The sequence below is a fragment of the Staurois parvus genome, unplaced genomic scaffold, assembly GCF_062004578.1.
Source record: "Staurois parvus isolate SC_StPar_1 unplaced genomic scaffold, SC_StPar_1.0 ptg001805l, whole genome shotgun sequence".
NCBI classification, from domain to species: Eukaryota; Metazoa; Chordata; class Amphibia; order Anura; family Ranidae; genus Staurois; species Staurois parvus.
Window position 1 is genome coordinate 1,512,078 of NW_028319601.1, and position 15,089 is coordinate 1,527,166.

Genomic DNA, 15,089 nt, shown 5'->3' on the forward strand with positions numbered 1-15,089 from the left:
AATATGGAGTACACTGCAGAGGAATGGCATGCATGGATGTCGTCCATGAAGGAAGTCTCTCCTAAAGCCCATGCACAAAAAAGCCCACCTAGAATTTGCAGATGCTGAAAAAGACGACTACTGGGACTCTGTACTCTGGAGTGATGAGACCAAGATAAATGTTTTTGTAACTGATGGCTTCAAAACTGTGGCATCGCAAAGGGAGTATTACAAAGAAAAATGCATGGTGCTTACAGTGAAACATGGTGGTGGCAGTGTCCTCCTTTGGGGCTGCATTAGTGCTGCTGGTGTCGGGAGCTGCATTTCATTTATAGTATCATAAATCCACAGATGTACTGCTTTATATTGAAAGAGAAGGTGCTACCTTCACTCCGTGCCTTTGGTGATCATGCACTTTTCCAACATGACAATTATCCAAAACACACATATAAGGCCAATATTGCATTTCTGAAGAACAGGGTGAAAGTGATTCAGTGGCCAAGTATGTCTCCTGATCTTTACCCAATCGAACACCTATGGGGAATTCTGAAGAGACAAGTTGAGCATCACTCTCCATCCAGCATCCAGGCTCTAAAATAGGTTGTTCTTGAAGAATGGAAAAAGACTGATGTTGTAATATGCCGCCAACTTGTTCATTTTACGCCTAGAAGACTTGGTGCTGTCCTTACAAATCAGAGGTCATATAAAATATTAGATGTAGTAGTTTTTGTTATGGGGTGTATTCATTTTTGCACCAACTAATTTGAGTAAAACTGAAGAGTTTGTAATCAAAGTTAAATTATTTAACTTATTTTCATGTAATGATCTATTCTAAACAAATGTTCTATAGATCTCAGTTTTGTCAAAATTTTGGAAATTGTTCTTGTGTTCATTGAGATATTGATTAAAATCTTACTTTTCAAAAAGGGGGGCACTCATTTATGCTGAGCACTGTATAGAAGCTGCAGTGGCCACATCAAGGCAACCCTGCAGTTCTAACGCTGTAATTATGAGAATCTTCCAAATTTGAGCACACATAGTAGTGGATAGATTAAGAGCAGGTGTTACAGGTTTGGGTGGTTGCAATTTGTTTGTATAGTTTGTGAATCGGTGCAGGGACGCACAGGATACCTTCATCTGCCATTGTGATCACGCTGGATGTCCTCTGCATCCCTGTACCTTTAAGGAGGGGGGCTTCCTCCAGGCACACCTGCCCTTAACCTATCCACTGCTATACATGCTCCAATTTGGGAGACACTCATAATTATAGAGTTAGAACTGCAGTACACTGGGGAGTCTTGACGTGGCCACTGCAGCTTACACATATATTTGCAAATGTGTGCGACTAAATACCTTGTTTTTAATGTGAACTGTTAGACAGGGTCAATTCGGTTTTGTTGCAGACAGGCTGGTAAGTGAGCTGAAATTTTTTTTGCTGCCCATCACTCCTAGTCTAAGCCCTGCTATACATGTGATTACAAAAGACTGATATCAAGTCATGTTGAGGTACTTACACTAGTAGTATTTAAACGTATTTTAATAAATATCAATTACTGTGTATTTTCTTTGTCTGAAGTTCAGCTTTAAACATGAGGTAACAGATATCAGACTGGATGTCACACCACTTCCTAAAACTCAATCTATCCAAAACGGAGATCATAATATTTCCTCCCCCACGTGCCTTATCCCTTGATTTCTCTGTCAGGATCAATAGCACCACTATCAACCCATCCCCGCATGCCAGGGGCTAGGGGTAACCCTGGATTTCTGAACTGTCCTTTCAAGCCCACATCCAACCCCTGTCCAAATCATGCCACCTCAAGCTCCGCAATATCTCCAGAACATGCCCCTTCTTAACCAATGATACCACAAAGCTCCTAATTCACTCCCTGGTTATCTCTTGCCTCGACTACTGCAACTCCATCCTCATTGGCGTACCTTTAAATGGCTATCCCCCCTCCAGTCCATCATGAATACTGCTGCCAGGCTCATCCACCTTACCAACCGTTCAGTGTCTGCTACCCCTCTCTGCCAATCCCTCCACTGGCTTCCACTCGCACAACGAATAAAATTCAAAATACTGACAACTTACAAAGTCATCCACAATTCTGTCCCCTGCTACATCACCAACCTGGTCTCAAAATATCAAGCAAACCACTATCTTCGATCCTCCCAAGATCTTCTGCTCTCTAGTTCCCGTGTCACCTCCTCCCATGCTCAACTCCAGGACCTCTCCCAAGTTTCTCCTATCCTATGGCAGTCCCTACGCCAATCTGTCAGACTATCTCCTAATCTATCCACTTTTAGACGATCCCTGAAAACCACTCTCTTTAAAGAAGCCTATCCTGCTTCTAATTAGTAAGCTACCTTTATTTCATCAATCAGCTCATGACTTTATTTCTTCCATCAGCTCATCCCCCACAGCTATTACCTTTTATATCACTCAACCCTTCCTCCTAGGTTGTAAGCTCTAACTAGCAGGGCCCTCTGATTCCTCTTGTACCAAATTGTATAGTAACTGTAATGTTTACCTTCATTTTGTAAAGCGCTGCACAAACTGTTGGTGCTATACAAATCCTGTATAATAATAATAATAATAATAAAATAATAATAATACTAAGGTAACATGTTTAAAGCCAGACTAACTGCATTTCCTTTACGTTAAAAGACTCCATTCTCTAGGGAACAAAATGCTGTGGGCATAAGATGTGGGCACCAAGCTTCAAAAAGCTTGCATACAGCTAAATGCTGGACAGTCCCTTATATCATTATCATATCATTGTCCCATCATGATGAGCCTGGCTCACTGGCCGATAGGGATGTGGCATGGGTCTGGAAACCAGCACTATAAGGTGACGTAATGAACCGGTAAGGGGTCTTAATAAACCCTTCATCGGTTCAGTTAAGAGGGAGATAATATGGTATTTTTCAATTTAAAAGTTGCTGTGATAAAATAGTATGGGGTCACAAGGACACAAATACCTGGTACTTAGCTATAAAATTGAAAGTTATAAGTGGGCTTCAGGTCCTAGTGACATGGTGGGACTGTACTTTTTTGTTCTAAGTGCAAAACACCTAAACACCCATTACATAAAAAATTTATACTAAACTTTGGGCATTAATATATACAGAATAAAGAGCCTATTTTGTTTAGAGCCTCCTACCTCCACCAGTTGCATTAGGTTATCAAAGTATACTTCTTCGTCGATGGTAAGCTTTCCAGCCTTATAGATAATGCGATAATGCTCCACTTTCCCTTCACAGCTCACACATAGTGTGTAGTCCCCTGGATAGTTTGTGCTCTCACGCACAAGAAATAGCCCAGTTTCTGGTGGATATAGGAGCCGTTCAGCCTGTTCTCTGGTAATCTTGCCATGAAACCATCTAGAAGAAAAAAAAGTAGAAGATGCTTTAAACAGATGTGTAGTCAAAAAGCTAAATTCACAGTTGAAATACATACACTACATTGGCACTGGGACACCTGCCCTTTACACGCACATGAACGTTAATGGCATCCCAGTCTTAGTCGGTAGGGTTCAATATTGAGTTGGCCCACCCTTTGCAGTTATAACAGCTTCAACTCTTCTGGAAAAACTGTCCACAAGGCTTAGGAGTGTGTCTACAGGAATGTTTGACCATTTTTCCAGAAGCGCATTTGTAAAATCAGGCACTGATGTCTGATGAGAAGGCCTGGCTCCCAGTCTCTGCTCTAATTCATTCTAATCAATATTGGGTTGATGTCAGGACTGTGCAGGCCAGTCAAGTCCCTCCACCCCAAACCCACTCATCCATGTCTTTGTGGACATTGTTTGTGCACTGGTACGCAGTCATTGTGGAACAGGAAGGGGCCATCCCCAAAGTTGGGAGCATGAAATTGTTCAAAATGTCTTGGTATGCTGATGCCTGAAGAGTTCCCTTCACTGGAACAAAGGGGGCAAAGCCCAACCCCTGAAAAACAATCCCGCACCATAATCCCTCCTCCAACCAAACTTTATACTTGGCACAATCCACCCAGGCAAGTACCGTTTTCCTGGCAACCACCAAACCCAGACACATCGGATTGCCAGACAGAGAAGCGTGATTTATCACTACAGAGAATACGTCTCCACTGCTCTAGGTTCCAGTGGCGGCGTGCTTTACATCACTGTATCCAATGCTTTGCATTGCACTTGGTGACGTAAGGCTTGGCTGCTGCTGCTCGGCCATGGAAACCCATTCCATGAAGCTCTCTATGCACTGTTGTGCTAATCTGAAGGCCACACGAAGCTTGGAAATCTTTAGCTATTCACTCTGCAGACAGTTGGCGACTTCTGAGCACTGTGCGCTTCAGCATGCCTTGACCCCACTCTGTCTTTTTACGTAGCCTACCACTTCATGGCTGAGTTGTTGCTGTTCCCAGTTGCTTCCACTTTGTTATAATACAACCTATAGTTGACCATGGAATATTTAGTAGCAAGGAAATTTCACAGGTGGCAATCTATCACAGTACGACGCTAGTCTGCATATGCCTAGGTGCTTGATTTTATACACCTGTGGCCATGGAGGTGATCGGAACACCTGAATCCAATGATTTGGAGGGGTGTCCCAATACTTTTGGCAATATAATGTAAGTGTACCTGAAAGAATTGATGCAGTTTTGCAGACAAAGGGTAGTCACACCAAATATTGATTTGATTTAGATTTTCTCTTTGTTCTCTCACCTTGCCCTTTGTTAAAGGATGAGTTCACCTTTTCTTAACATGTTACATCCATATTCATGTTCTATCTATCCATTCAGACGTATTCGACCCTTGGCAATTGCATGGACTGTCACTCGTAAGCGTATTTTTCCATGAATTCTCTTGCAATTATTTTACAGGGTAGGTTGCCAGGTCTTTCCCCAACCCCTACCATGCAGGAAAATCCTGCATGTCCAGGGATGAAACTAGGACAATTTAGACAGGAGCCAATTAACCTACCAGCATGTCTTTGGAGTGTGGGAGGAAACCGGAGTACCCGGAGGAAACTGACGCGAACACAGGGAGAACAAGCAAACTCCATCCAGGAGGCGCCATGGTTGGGAATTGAATCCACGACCCAATTACTGCAAGGCAGAAGTACTAACCACTAAGCCACTGTGCCGCCCATATTCATGTTACATGTAACCAAAAGACTGGCCCCTACTCCCAACCCCCGATCCCCCTTTGCGACCGCTAGCGGAGGAACTCCCCCCCCCCCCCCCCCCCCCACACTATTTTTTAACCTGCAAAAAATGTGCATTTATTATTTGTTAAACGGTCTACTTATCCTTTCATTGCTAAAAATAAACAATTAAAATTAGTGGTGCACTGAAATTAAAATTCTGGGGCCAAAACCAAAAATTCAAAATGCACTTTGCAGATAACCGAAATGCGCAGTTTTTAAAAATGTTATATTATGTATATTTATAAAAAATAGTTTGATTGAAAAAAAAAAAACCTCAATATATACCTCCATTTCTTTGTAAAATATGAAAGAGGATGTTACAGCGAGTAAATAGATACCAAACATGTCACGCTTTAAAATTTCATGCGCTCATGGAATGGCGTCAAACTGCGGTACTTAAAAAATCTACACTGCTAAATGTCTACAGGTTAGCAGTGTAACGTTACAGAGGAGGTCTAGTGCTACAATTATTGCTCTTGTGCCGACGTTCGTAGCGATACCTCACGTGTGTGGTTTGAACACCATTTACATATGTGTTTCCTACATATGCGGTCACCACTACAAGCGAGCACGGGGGGACAGGGGCATGTCAAACTTATTTAAAAAATGTATTTAATGTTTTGGATTTTTTTTGCACTGTCCCTTTAAAAAATGTTTTAATCAATTTTATTCTTATCAAAAGGAATGCATGCATCCTTTGTGATAGAAATAATTAGTGACAGGTGCTCTTTATGGAGAGATATGGGGTCAATGTAAAGCATTAGATAAAAAAATAAGCATTGATATAGTGCTTTTAAAAAAAAAAAAAAAAAAAAAGCCCAAAACCGGAAATGACATCGCTTCGGTCCTCCAAGGGCATAGAGATGAGTGGAGGCCATCTTTCCTTCACTAATCTCTGTGCCCAGCGACAGGATTGTTCGATGGTTACTCAGGTAAGGCTGAGAACTACCGAGCGGCGGCAAGGGGCGGCGCGGGTGGCGAGGTTTTTTCAGCACCTGTATAGTTTTTTTTTTTCATATCGGCCAACGTCCGATAGGGGTGTTTCTGACCTAAACATTTCGGCCACCGAAATTTCGGTGCACCCCTAATTAAAATATATATATTTTGAAAGCATGCTTACTTAACAGCATTTCTTTACACCTGCCTAAAACTTTTGCACAGTAATATATACATATATCTATGTACCGTATTTTCCGGCGTAAAAGACGACCCCCTACTTTTCCTGTTAAAATGTAGTGTTTGGGCTATACTCGCCGTATAAGACTACCCCTCTTCCAATGCACACCAGTGGGAAGAATTGTGCCCCATCATTGGTGTCAGTGGGAGGAATAGTGTCCCATCATTGGTGTCAGTGGGAGGAATAGTGTCCCATCATTGGTATTAGTGGGAGGAATAGTGCCCCATCATTGGTATTAGTGGGAGGAATAGTGCCCCATCACTGGTGTCAGAGCGACGAATCGTGCCCCATCATTTGGTCAGTGGGAGGAATAGCACCCCATCATTGGTGTCAGTGGGAGGAATAGCACCCCATCATTGGTGTCAGTGGGAGGAATAGCGTCCCATCATTGGTGTCAGTGGGAGGAATAGTGCCCCATCATTGGTGTCAGTGGGAGGAATAGTATCCCATCAATGGTGTCGGTGGGGGGGTGGAATGGTGCCCCATCATTGGTGTCAGTGAGGGGGGGGTGGAATGGTGCCCCATCATTGGTGTCAGTCAGGGGGGGGGGGGGGGAGAGGAATAGTGCCCCATCATTGGTGTCAGTGGGAGGAATAGTGCCCCATCATTAGTATCAGTGGGGGGAATAGTGCCCCATCTTTGGTGTCAGTGGGAGGAATAGTGCCCCATCATTGGTGTCAGTGGGAGGAATAGTATCCCATCAATGGTGTCGGTGGGGGGGTGGAATGGTGCCCCATCATTGGTGTCAGTGAGGGGGGGGGGGAGAGGAATAGTGCCCCATCATTGGTGTCAGTGGGGGGGGGGGAAAGTGCCCCATCGTTGGTGTCAGTGGGAGGAATAATATCAGTATCAGTGACACCAATGATGGGCACTATTCCTCCCACTGACACCAATGACACTTGCTGACCCCTGTTCCAGTATGGTGCTGCTGCAGCCAGCATATGTGGTTGCAGCAGCACCTCTGCACGGCAAACTTACCGGCCGCTCCTTTACTCGATTTTCGTGGGGCCGCTCGGCTCCGCCTCCTCGCTGGTGATTGGCCACCTGTGTGCCTATCCTGAGCTACAGTTCTGGCGGCCAATCACCGGCGAGGAGGCGGAACCGAGCAGCCGTGCGAACATCCAGTGGCCGAACTGAATGAAGGAGCAGCTGCGCTTCCAGGACCGGATCGTCGTTGCACCGGAGCCAGGTAAGAAACAGCAGCCCCTACCCACCCCTGTACTTAGTGTCCCTTCCGTTGGAAGGGGGGGCGGCGGCGGCACCGCGCCGCTCCCCTAAAAAGTGTCAGCATGCCGTATACCGGCGTAAAAGACGACCCCCGAATTTTGAGAAGATTTTCAAGGGGTAAAAAGTCGTCTTATACGCCAGAAAATACGGTATATACAGTGGATATAAAAAGTCTATACACCCATGTTAAAATGTCAGGTTTCTGTGATGTAAAAAAATTAGGCAAAGATAAATCATTTCAGAACTTTTCCACCTTTTAATGTGAGCTATAAACTGTACAACTCAATTAAGCAATCACATTCAAAATTATGTTAAATAGGAGTCCGTACACACCTGTCATCATTTAAAGTGCCTCTGATTAACCCAAAATAACGTTCAGCTGTTCTAGTAGGTCTGTCCTGACATTTTCTTAGTCGCATCCTACCGCAAAAGCCATGGTCCAAAGAGAGCTTCCAAAGCCTCAGAGGGTTCTCATTGTAAAAGGTATCAGTCAGGAGAAGGGTACCAAAGAATTTCCAAGGCATTAGATATATCATGGAACACAGTGAAGACAGTCATCATCAAGTGGAGAAAATATGGCGCAACAGTGATATTACCAAGAACTGGACATCCCTCCAAAATTGATGAAAAGACAAGAAATCTGGTCTGTGAGGCTGCCAAGAGGCCTACAGCAGCATTTAAGGAGCTGCAGGAATATCTGGCAAATACTGGCTGTGTGGTACATGTGACAACAATCTCCATATGTCTGGGCTATGGGGTAGAGTGACAAGACTGAAGCCTTTTCTTACGAAGAAAAACATCCAAGCCTGGCAAAAACACATCTGAAGTCTCCCAAACGCATGTGGGAAAATGTGTTCTGGTTTGATGAAACCAAGTTTGAACATTTTGGCCACAATTCCAAGGATATGTTTGGCGTAAAAACAACACTGTGCATCACCAAAAGAACACCATACCCACAGTGAAGCATGGTGGTGGCAGCATCATGCTTTGGGGTAGTTTTTCTTCAGCTGGAACTGGGGCCTTAGTCAAGGTAGAGAGAATTATGAACAGTTCCAAATACCAGTCAATATTGGCACAAAACCTTCAGGCTTCTGCTAGAAAGCTGAACATGAAGAGGAACTTCATCTTTCAGCATGACAACGACCCAAAGCATACAAATCAACAAAGGAATGGCTTCACCAGAAGATGAAAGTTTTGGAATGGCCCAACCAGAGCCCAGACCTGAATCCGATTGAAAATCTGTGGGGTGATCTGAAGAGGGCTGTGCACAAGAGATGCCCTTGCAATCTGACAGATTTGGAGTGTTTTTGCAAGGAAGAGTGGGCAAATATTGCCAAGTCAAGATGTGCCATGCTGATAGACTCATACCCAAATAGACTGAGTGCTGGAATAAAATCAAAAGGTGCTTCAACAAAGTATTAGTTTAAGGGTGTGCACACTTATGCAACCATATTATTTTAGTTTTTTATTTTTACTTCCTTCCACCTAAAAGATTTCAGTTTGTTGTTCAACTGAGTTGCACAGTTTATAGGTCACATCAAAGGTGGAAAAAGTTCTGAAATGATTTATCTTTGTCTCATTTTTTTTTTTACATCACCTTACATTTTAACAGGGGTGTGTAGACTTTTTATATCCAGTGTATCTGTGTATAGAAAAGAAAAAAAAAACAGGATGTGGTGTTTTATGTTTTTACTTTAGTTTACATGAAAAAAAAAGGAACACAAGATCCAAAACAAGATTTTACGATAAGCATTCTGTGAGGGAAAAAAATTAGAACTTAATAGAAAATGTAATGTTTGCTATTGGAAGGGTTTTCTGTCTCAAAGATAAAATACTCAGTGTAATCATAAGAAAATTGTTGCTTGCAGGGAGCCAGGCAGCAGTACTTAACAGGAATATACAGGCGCCCTATCAAAACAAAATACATTCAGTATTATCTGATATTATATAGGCTGGCTAAGCATAGCAGACTTATCACTAAAAAGAGTTAGTATAGAACAACCATTCACAAAATTTATAGCAAACAAAATCTTCTACAAACATATTCCAGGCATTTCATAGAAGAATACAGTTTCAGTCACAGTCTACTCATTGGACAACAATTGAAGGATGAAAGCAAACTTTGATTTAGGTTACTGTGTGCTGAAGGGAACAGGAAGGGCTAACGAGGAAGAAAAAAGCAGTAGAGCTGAGGGCATTAGAAGGCCAAATGTATGAACATCGTTCTAAATAATAAAGAACCAAAAGGTGTTAGACACAGAATGATGGTGTAACTTCCAGTTGGTGTATCTGCTATATTTCTGGGACTTTTCCTAAACTTCCCTTTGGTCTTCCAGGCATTTATGCTGAAGACTGCACACTAAACAAATAATCCACAGGCATCAGCAAATGCAGTTATGTAATAAAGAAAAATCACTACCTGTATACAGAAAAAGAAATTCTCAGAATGATTTTTTTTTTTTGCTAGGTGTGCAAAATCTGTCTACACGGAATGTTATCAGAAACTTGCATTTTGAACATTTTTTTCTCAAACAGCCCACATAAACAAAATGGCCTGAAATTATTGCCAGCAGTTAAAGGTTGAAACCGTAAAGACTACTGTAAGTAAAAGTATCAGCATTCCAGAACAGTTCCTCTTTTGTTACAGCACTAATTATATAAGTGGCCAACACCACTGGCACTTATGCAGGCCATAGACAGGGAGAAAACCAGCCAGTTTTTATTTTTTTAAAAACGAAAAATCGGTCGTTCAATCAGCCGACATTACCACTATTGGTAACAAAAGGTCGGCTGATTTTCATCCCGTCTACGGCCGGAAATTATATAGAATATATGCAGAAGAAGAAGAAATAGAATATGCAGAAGAAGAAATAGAATACGCAGAAGAAGAAATAGAATACGCAGAAGAAGAAATAGAATACGCAGAAGAAATTGAATACGAGTAAAAAAGAAGAAATAGAATACGCAGAAGAAGAAATAGAATATGAAGCAGAAAAAGAAGAAATAGAATACGTAGAAGAAGAAGAAATAGAATATGAAGCAGAAAAAGGAGAAATAGAATATGAAGATGAAGAAATATAATACAAATAAAAAGAAATAGAATATGCAGAAGAAGAAGAAAGAATACAAATAAAAAGAAATAGAATATGCACAAGAAGAAGAAATATGAAGAAGAAGAAGAAATAGAATACAAATAAAAAGTAGAAATAGAATATGCAGAAGCAGAAATAGAATATGCAGAAGAAAAAGTTGCAACATTGTATCTATTTGTATCCATTTCAGATACAGATGTTTCTATTCGGATACAAATAGATACAATTTTGCTATACTTTTAAATGTCAAATATAATATCGGACTGAAATTCTTTTTTTTTCCTTCTTCATATTCTTTTTCTTCTTCATATTCTATTTCTTCTTTTCATTCATATTCTATTTTTTTCCTTTTCTTCTTTTCCGTCTTCTTTCATGTCACTGCTCATGCACATTTTTAAATATCGGAAAAAGATCGGCAAATTTGTCCATCATTGCCGCGAAAATCGACAGGACAAGTTTGGCCGATTTTTTTCCAGCAGGACTGATAATCTAAAAGGCCAAAAATCGCGAAAAACGGCCAACCGATTACCACACTAACGATCCAAAAATGCGATTTTCGGTCGTTTTGCATCTCATCTATGGCCCGCATTAGGATGATTTACTAAAGTGGCACTAAATGATAATACTTTTCAAAATAATCCATTCACATCCACTACATAATGGACCCGTACTCTATTTTTCATAAAATAATTTCTTTTTTTTCTGCCTTCTTGTTACATTCTCTGTGAGCTCCAGGACCTCCCCTTTTCCCACTCACTTCTGTAATAAGCAGTGCATGTTAATTGTAGTTCTGGAGACTGCTCTATGCACAGTACACATCTTGTAATCCATCTCAGTGGTGAGCAAGAGAGGGCAGCAATGCTCCTACTTACAGTGGGGTCATGGGAAACGAACATACCCACCCTCTAAACTGGAGGTGATTGAGAGCAATATAAGGTACATTTTCAAGTTAAGAATATATACTGGAGTTTAGTGTCACTTTAAGGCCTGATGTACAGTGGGTGTTTGCCCAACTAAATGCCTTTCTTCTGCCAGGAGAAAAGCAGCATTAAAAACACTCATTAAGCAATGTTTTTGCAAACATATTTAGGCACGTTTAAAGGGTGGTTGTAAAGGCTGATTTTACCTTCATGCATTCTTTGCATAAAAAAACAAAAAAACAAAAAAAAACCTGTGTACTGCCCCCCCCCCCCCCCAATACTTACCAGGGCCCGCAATCCAGCGATGTGCACAGAAGCAGCAGCTCTCCTGGGTCTCTCCCTCCTCTTTGATTTAGACTCAGCAGCAGGAACAGGATTGGCTCCCTCACAGATAGGGGGTGGGGCTGAGCAGGGCTCATGAGCGGGCATGCAAGAGTGCCGCCATAGCAAGCGACTTGCTCTGTGGGCACGCAGCAGGGGGAAGGGGACAGGAGCAGTGGTGGGGGACCTGAGAAGAAGAGGATCAGGTAATTTTAAAAAATAATAAATGAACCTTGAATATCATTTCAAGCACAACAAGAGCTTGGGCATTTATTCATTTCACTGGCCAGAATATTAATTTATTCTGGCCATTAAAACGAATGCCCACATGCGTTTAGGCACATTGAGAAGCTGCTCTCCCAAAACGCTGCTGCTCCTGAACGTGCTGGCAGTGCTTTTTTTCCTGCCTCTAAACACTGTGTGCAAGCATACATAGGCTGAAATTAAGGGGCATTTAGAGGCAAAAAAAAAGCAAGACGCTGCAAAAAGCAGCATTTTAAACGCCCACTGCACATGAAGCCTAAGGCATAAAAACAAAAAAGTAAACCACTGCAAGAGACAAAACTAACCTAAAATCTGGCAGTTAATGTACATCTCTGCAATTGCCCACTCTCACTTAAAGCACATGTCCAGGCGAGCAACTGAATTCCTCACTTGCAAGTAAACAGGTTCACCTACCAAATGATTTGTCATTTTGTTCAACCATGATGATCAGGCTGGTTGGAAATTTTCTGGGAGGAGTTACATTGTTCTCTACTCATATTGCCACAAAAAGAAAGTTTAGTATAACATGCTGTTAAAAACTCCCCTCAAACCAGAGGTGCATTTGGCTGAACAAGGAATGATGAATGACCATGTTTTCCAAAACACAGTACATGAAAAGCGAAGTGTTTCTACACAATTCACTAGAGGCAGTCACTTGCAGTGTATTTATGAAGGGGGCAATACTTTAACCTAAACATTTTTTACCTTAATACAAGGAATGCATTAATGTACAGAAAGTATAGGCTTTAGAGCCACCAATACTAACAAAGGGCAAATAAGAAGGAAACCGTGGACTGATGCAAACAATTTTGGCACATAGATGCGGAAAATTTATTTTGAAAGCAATACAAAAGACTATGAACAGGGTTTGCATATCATACAGATGCAATGAGTAAAACTCATTGGCCAAATATTGTTGCTTTCAGCCAAACATGCTGTTAAATTTAGGCTGAGATAACGATTGGACACCTCACATAAATGATCGTTTGCCAGTCTCAATCGCACATGTGGGATATAGTAATCCAGCCCTGGATGAATATGAATGCATTTGGTAAACATACTAACTGAAAAAGATGTGTAAACATGACAGGAACAGCCTTGAAAGGAATGCTCATTTATCCGGATTTCAGTGTGTTTTCCAGTTTGCACTACAGTCCATTTAACACGATTTCCTATGTATCTAGTTCACACCTGTGCATTTTGAGCCGATGCGGATTTTTGAAAGGGCCAGGGATGTTTTTTCCCACAGCAGATTGCATTTTGTCTGTAACAGACTTCAATGGAACTGCATCAAAAATACATGCAAAAGCATATACATGCGTTTTTAGTGCATTACAACAGAGATCTACCCCTAGAAACCTTAAACTCATCTCAAAAAACACAAAATGCATAAAAAAAATTAGTAACAATGCAAAATGCATGAACCACAACCTGCATAAGTGTGACCCTAGTCTTTAGGCATACTAGTGTACAGCGAGAGCATGCCAGATGAAATCACTGGGTATGATCATAGACAAGGTAAAACGGCACTGTTACAGTAACAGCCATTCTGGTCTTACACATATTTATGGTTTACCAGAACATACGTGTTCTTGTACTGAATATTTATGCATGTATGAACAAGTGAAACAATGAGCAGATGATTGCCAGCTCAGTGTACAGACTTTTCACTGATTAGACATCTCCTATTATCTGCTGATGTCTTTGGTATCTCACACATAAAGGTGACCATACACTATACAATCTGATTGTACAATCCTGTATAGCTTTACCATCAACTATGTAGTGCAAGGGCCTGCCAGATTTAATACAAATGCAATGAATTATTTAGATTTGACCTGATATTACACATTTGATAAGGCTAAGGACTCGCTCACAATGGGCAGTAACCTGTTTTTTCCACTCTGGATAACCAGTGGTCATTGCTAGACCACATGAAAAACAATTGATTTCTATGTGCCCCCTTCACTCCACAACATTGGTGTGAAGTCCAGTAACATATCACTTCACAGCGGTGCAAAGCTGACACTTGATTAAAACAGTAAGCAAAGTCTAATGTCTATGGTTACTCTTTGCAGTTAGAGCTGGAATAGAGGGTTTATCCTGAGACCCTCAAAAGGGGTTACATAGTTACCCATCTAAAAAAAAACCGTCAAAATACTTTCCTGCGGGAGCCTGTGCAAGGACTGAGAAAAACATAAGTATACAAGCATTTCCACATAAAACTGACTATGTTGAATTAACAAAACGAAAGGGACTTGCTAAAACCCATGGAGAACCAACTGAGAGATCTTTGAAAACACAAGCAGCACATGACTAAAGCAGAGTACACAGATCAAAATTCGCCGGTTCTGCAGAGACTGGCCAAGTTTCAATCTGTGTGTAGTCCTACTTATTCAACAGACGTTGATCAGTAGATTGACTTAACAGAACTGCTGGAAAACCTGCATCCAATTAGCCGCTGCAGTGCCGATCGGTGTATTCTGACAGTCCCCAATGTCCAAATAAAATAGCATAGCAGAGAGGATTCCTCTAACCACCTTGTTTGTATGGATGCAACCATGGAAGAATCAATGCAATTCTTAAATCCATGGCTGAATCAGTTAACTACTTTTTTTTCATTTTTTTTTTTTTTATACTCAGCCCGCCAACTGAACTAAAAGAATCTACGTGTTTATACCTAGCTGTACACACAACATTATACAAGTAATTGAATATTTACCGGTTTGCTGAAACATTTGCAGAACGACACATTGGCACTTTGGACATTGCAGCTACTGAATGCAGGTACGGCATGTAACAAAACACACTTGATAATGGCAAGTACGACGACTATTGCACACAAGGAAGTACAAGTAGAAGCATTTTTGGAATGCAAAAGAAGGGCAAAGGACAAATGACAAAGAAACAGGTAACTAACGCACA

At 41.4% G+C, this 15,089-nt stretch overlaps 1 protein-coding gene across 2 annotated transcripts in view; it reads right to left on the reverse strand.

The window, feature by feature from the left end:
* The window catches only part of CSK (C-terminal Src kinase), a 184,020-nt gene that overhangs the window by 33,955 nt on the left and 134,976 nt on the right, over positions 1 to 15,089 (reverse strand). The window contains exons 1-2 of one of the 2 annotated variants that reach the window (XM_089663940.1): positions 14,887 to 14,986; positions 3,144 to 3,363 (exon numbers count right to left, since the gene is read on the reverse strand). In XM_089663940.1, the coding sequence (XP_089520066.1) occupies positions 3,144 to 3,363; positions 14,887 to 14,960 (294 nt within the window). In that variant the 5' untranslated portion in view covers positions 14,961 to 14,986. Of the gene's footprint in view, positions 1 to 3,143; positions 3,364 to 14,886; positions 14,987 to 15,089 lie in introns of those variants that run through there. The other variant, XM_089663939.1, reaches the window with a different exon arrangement.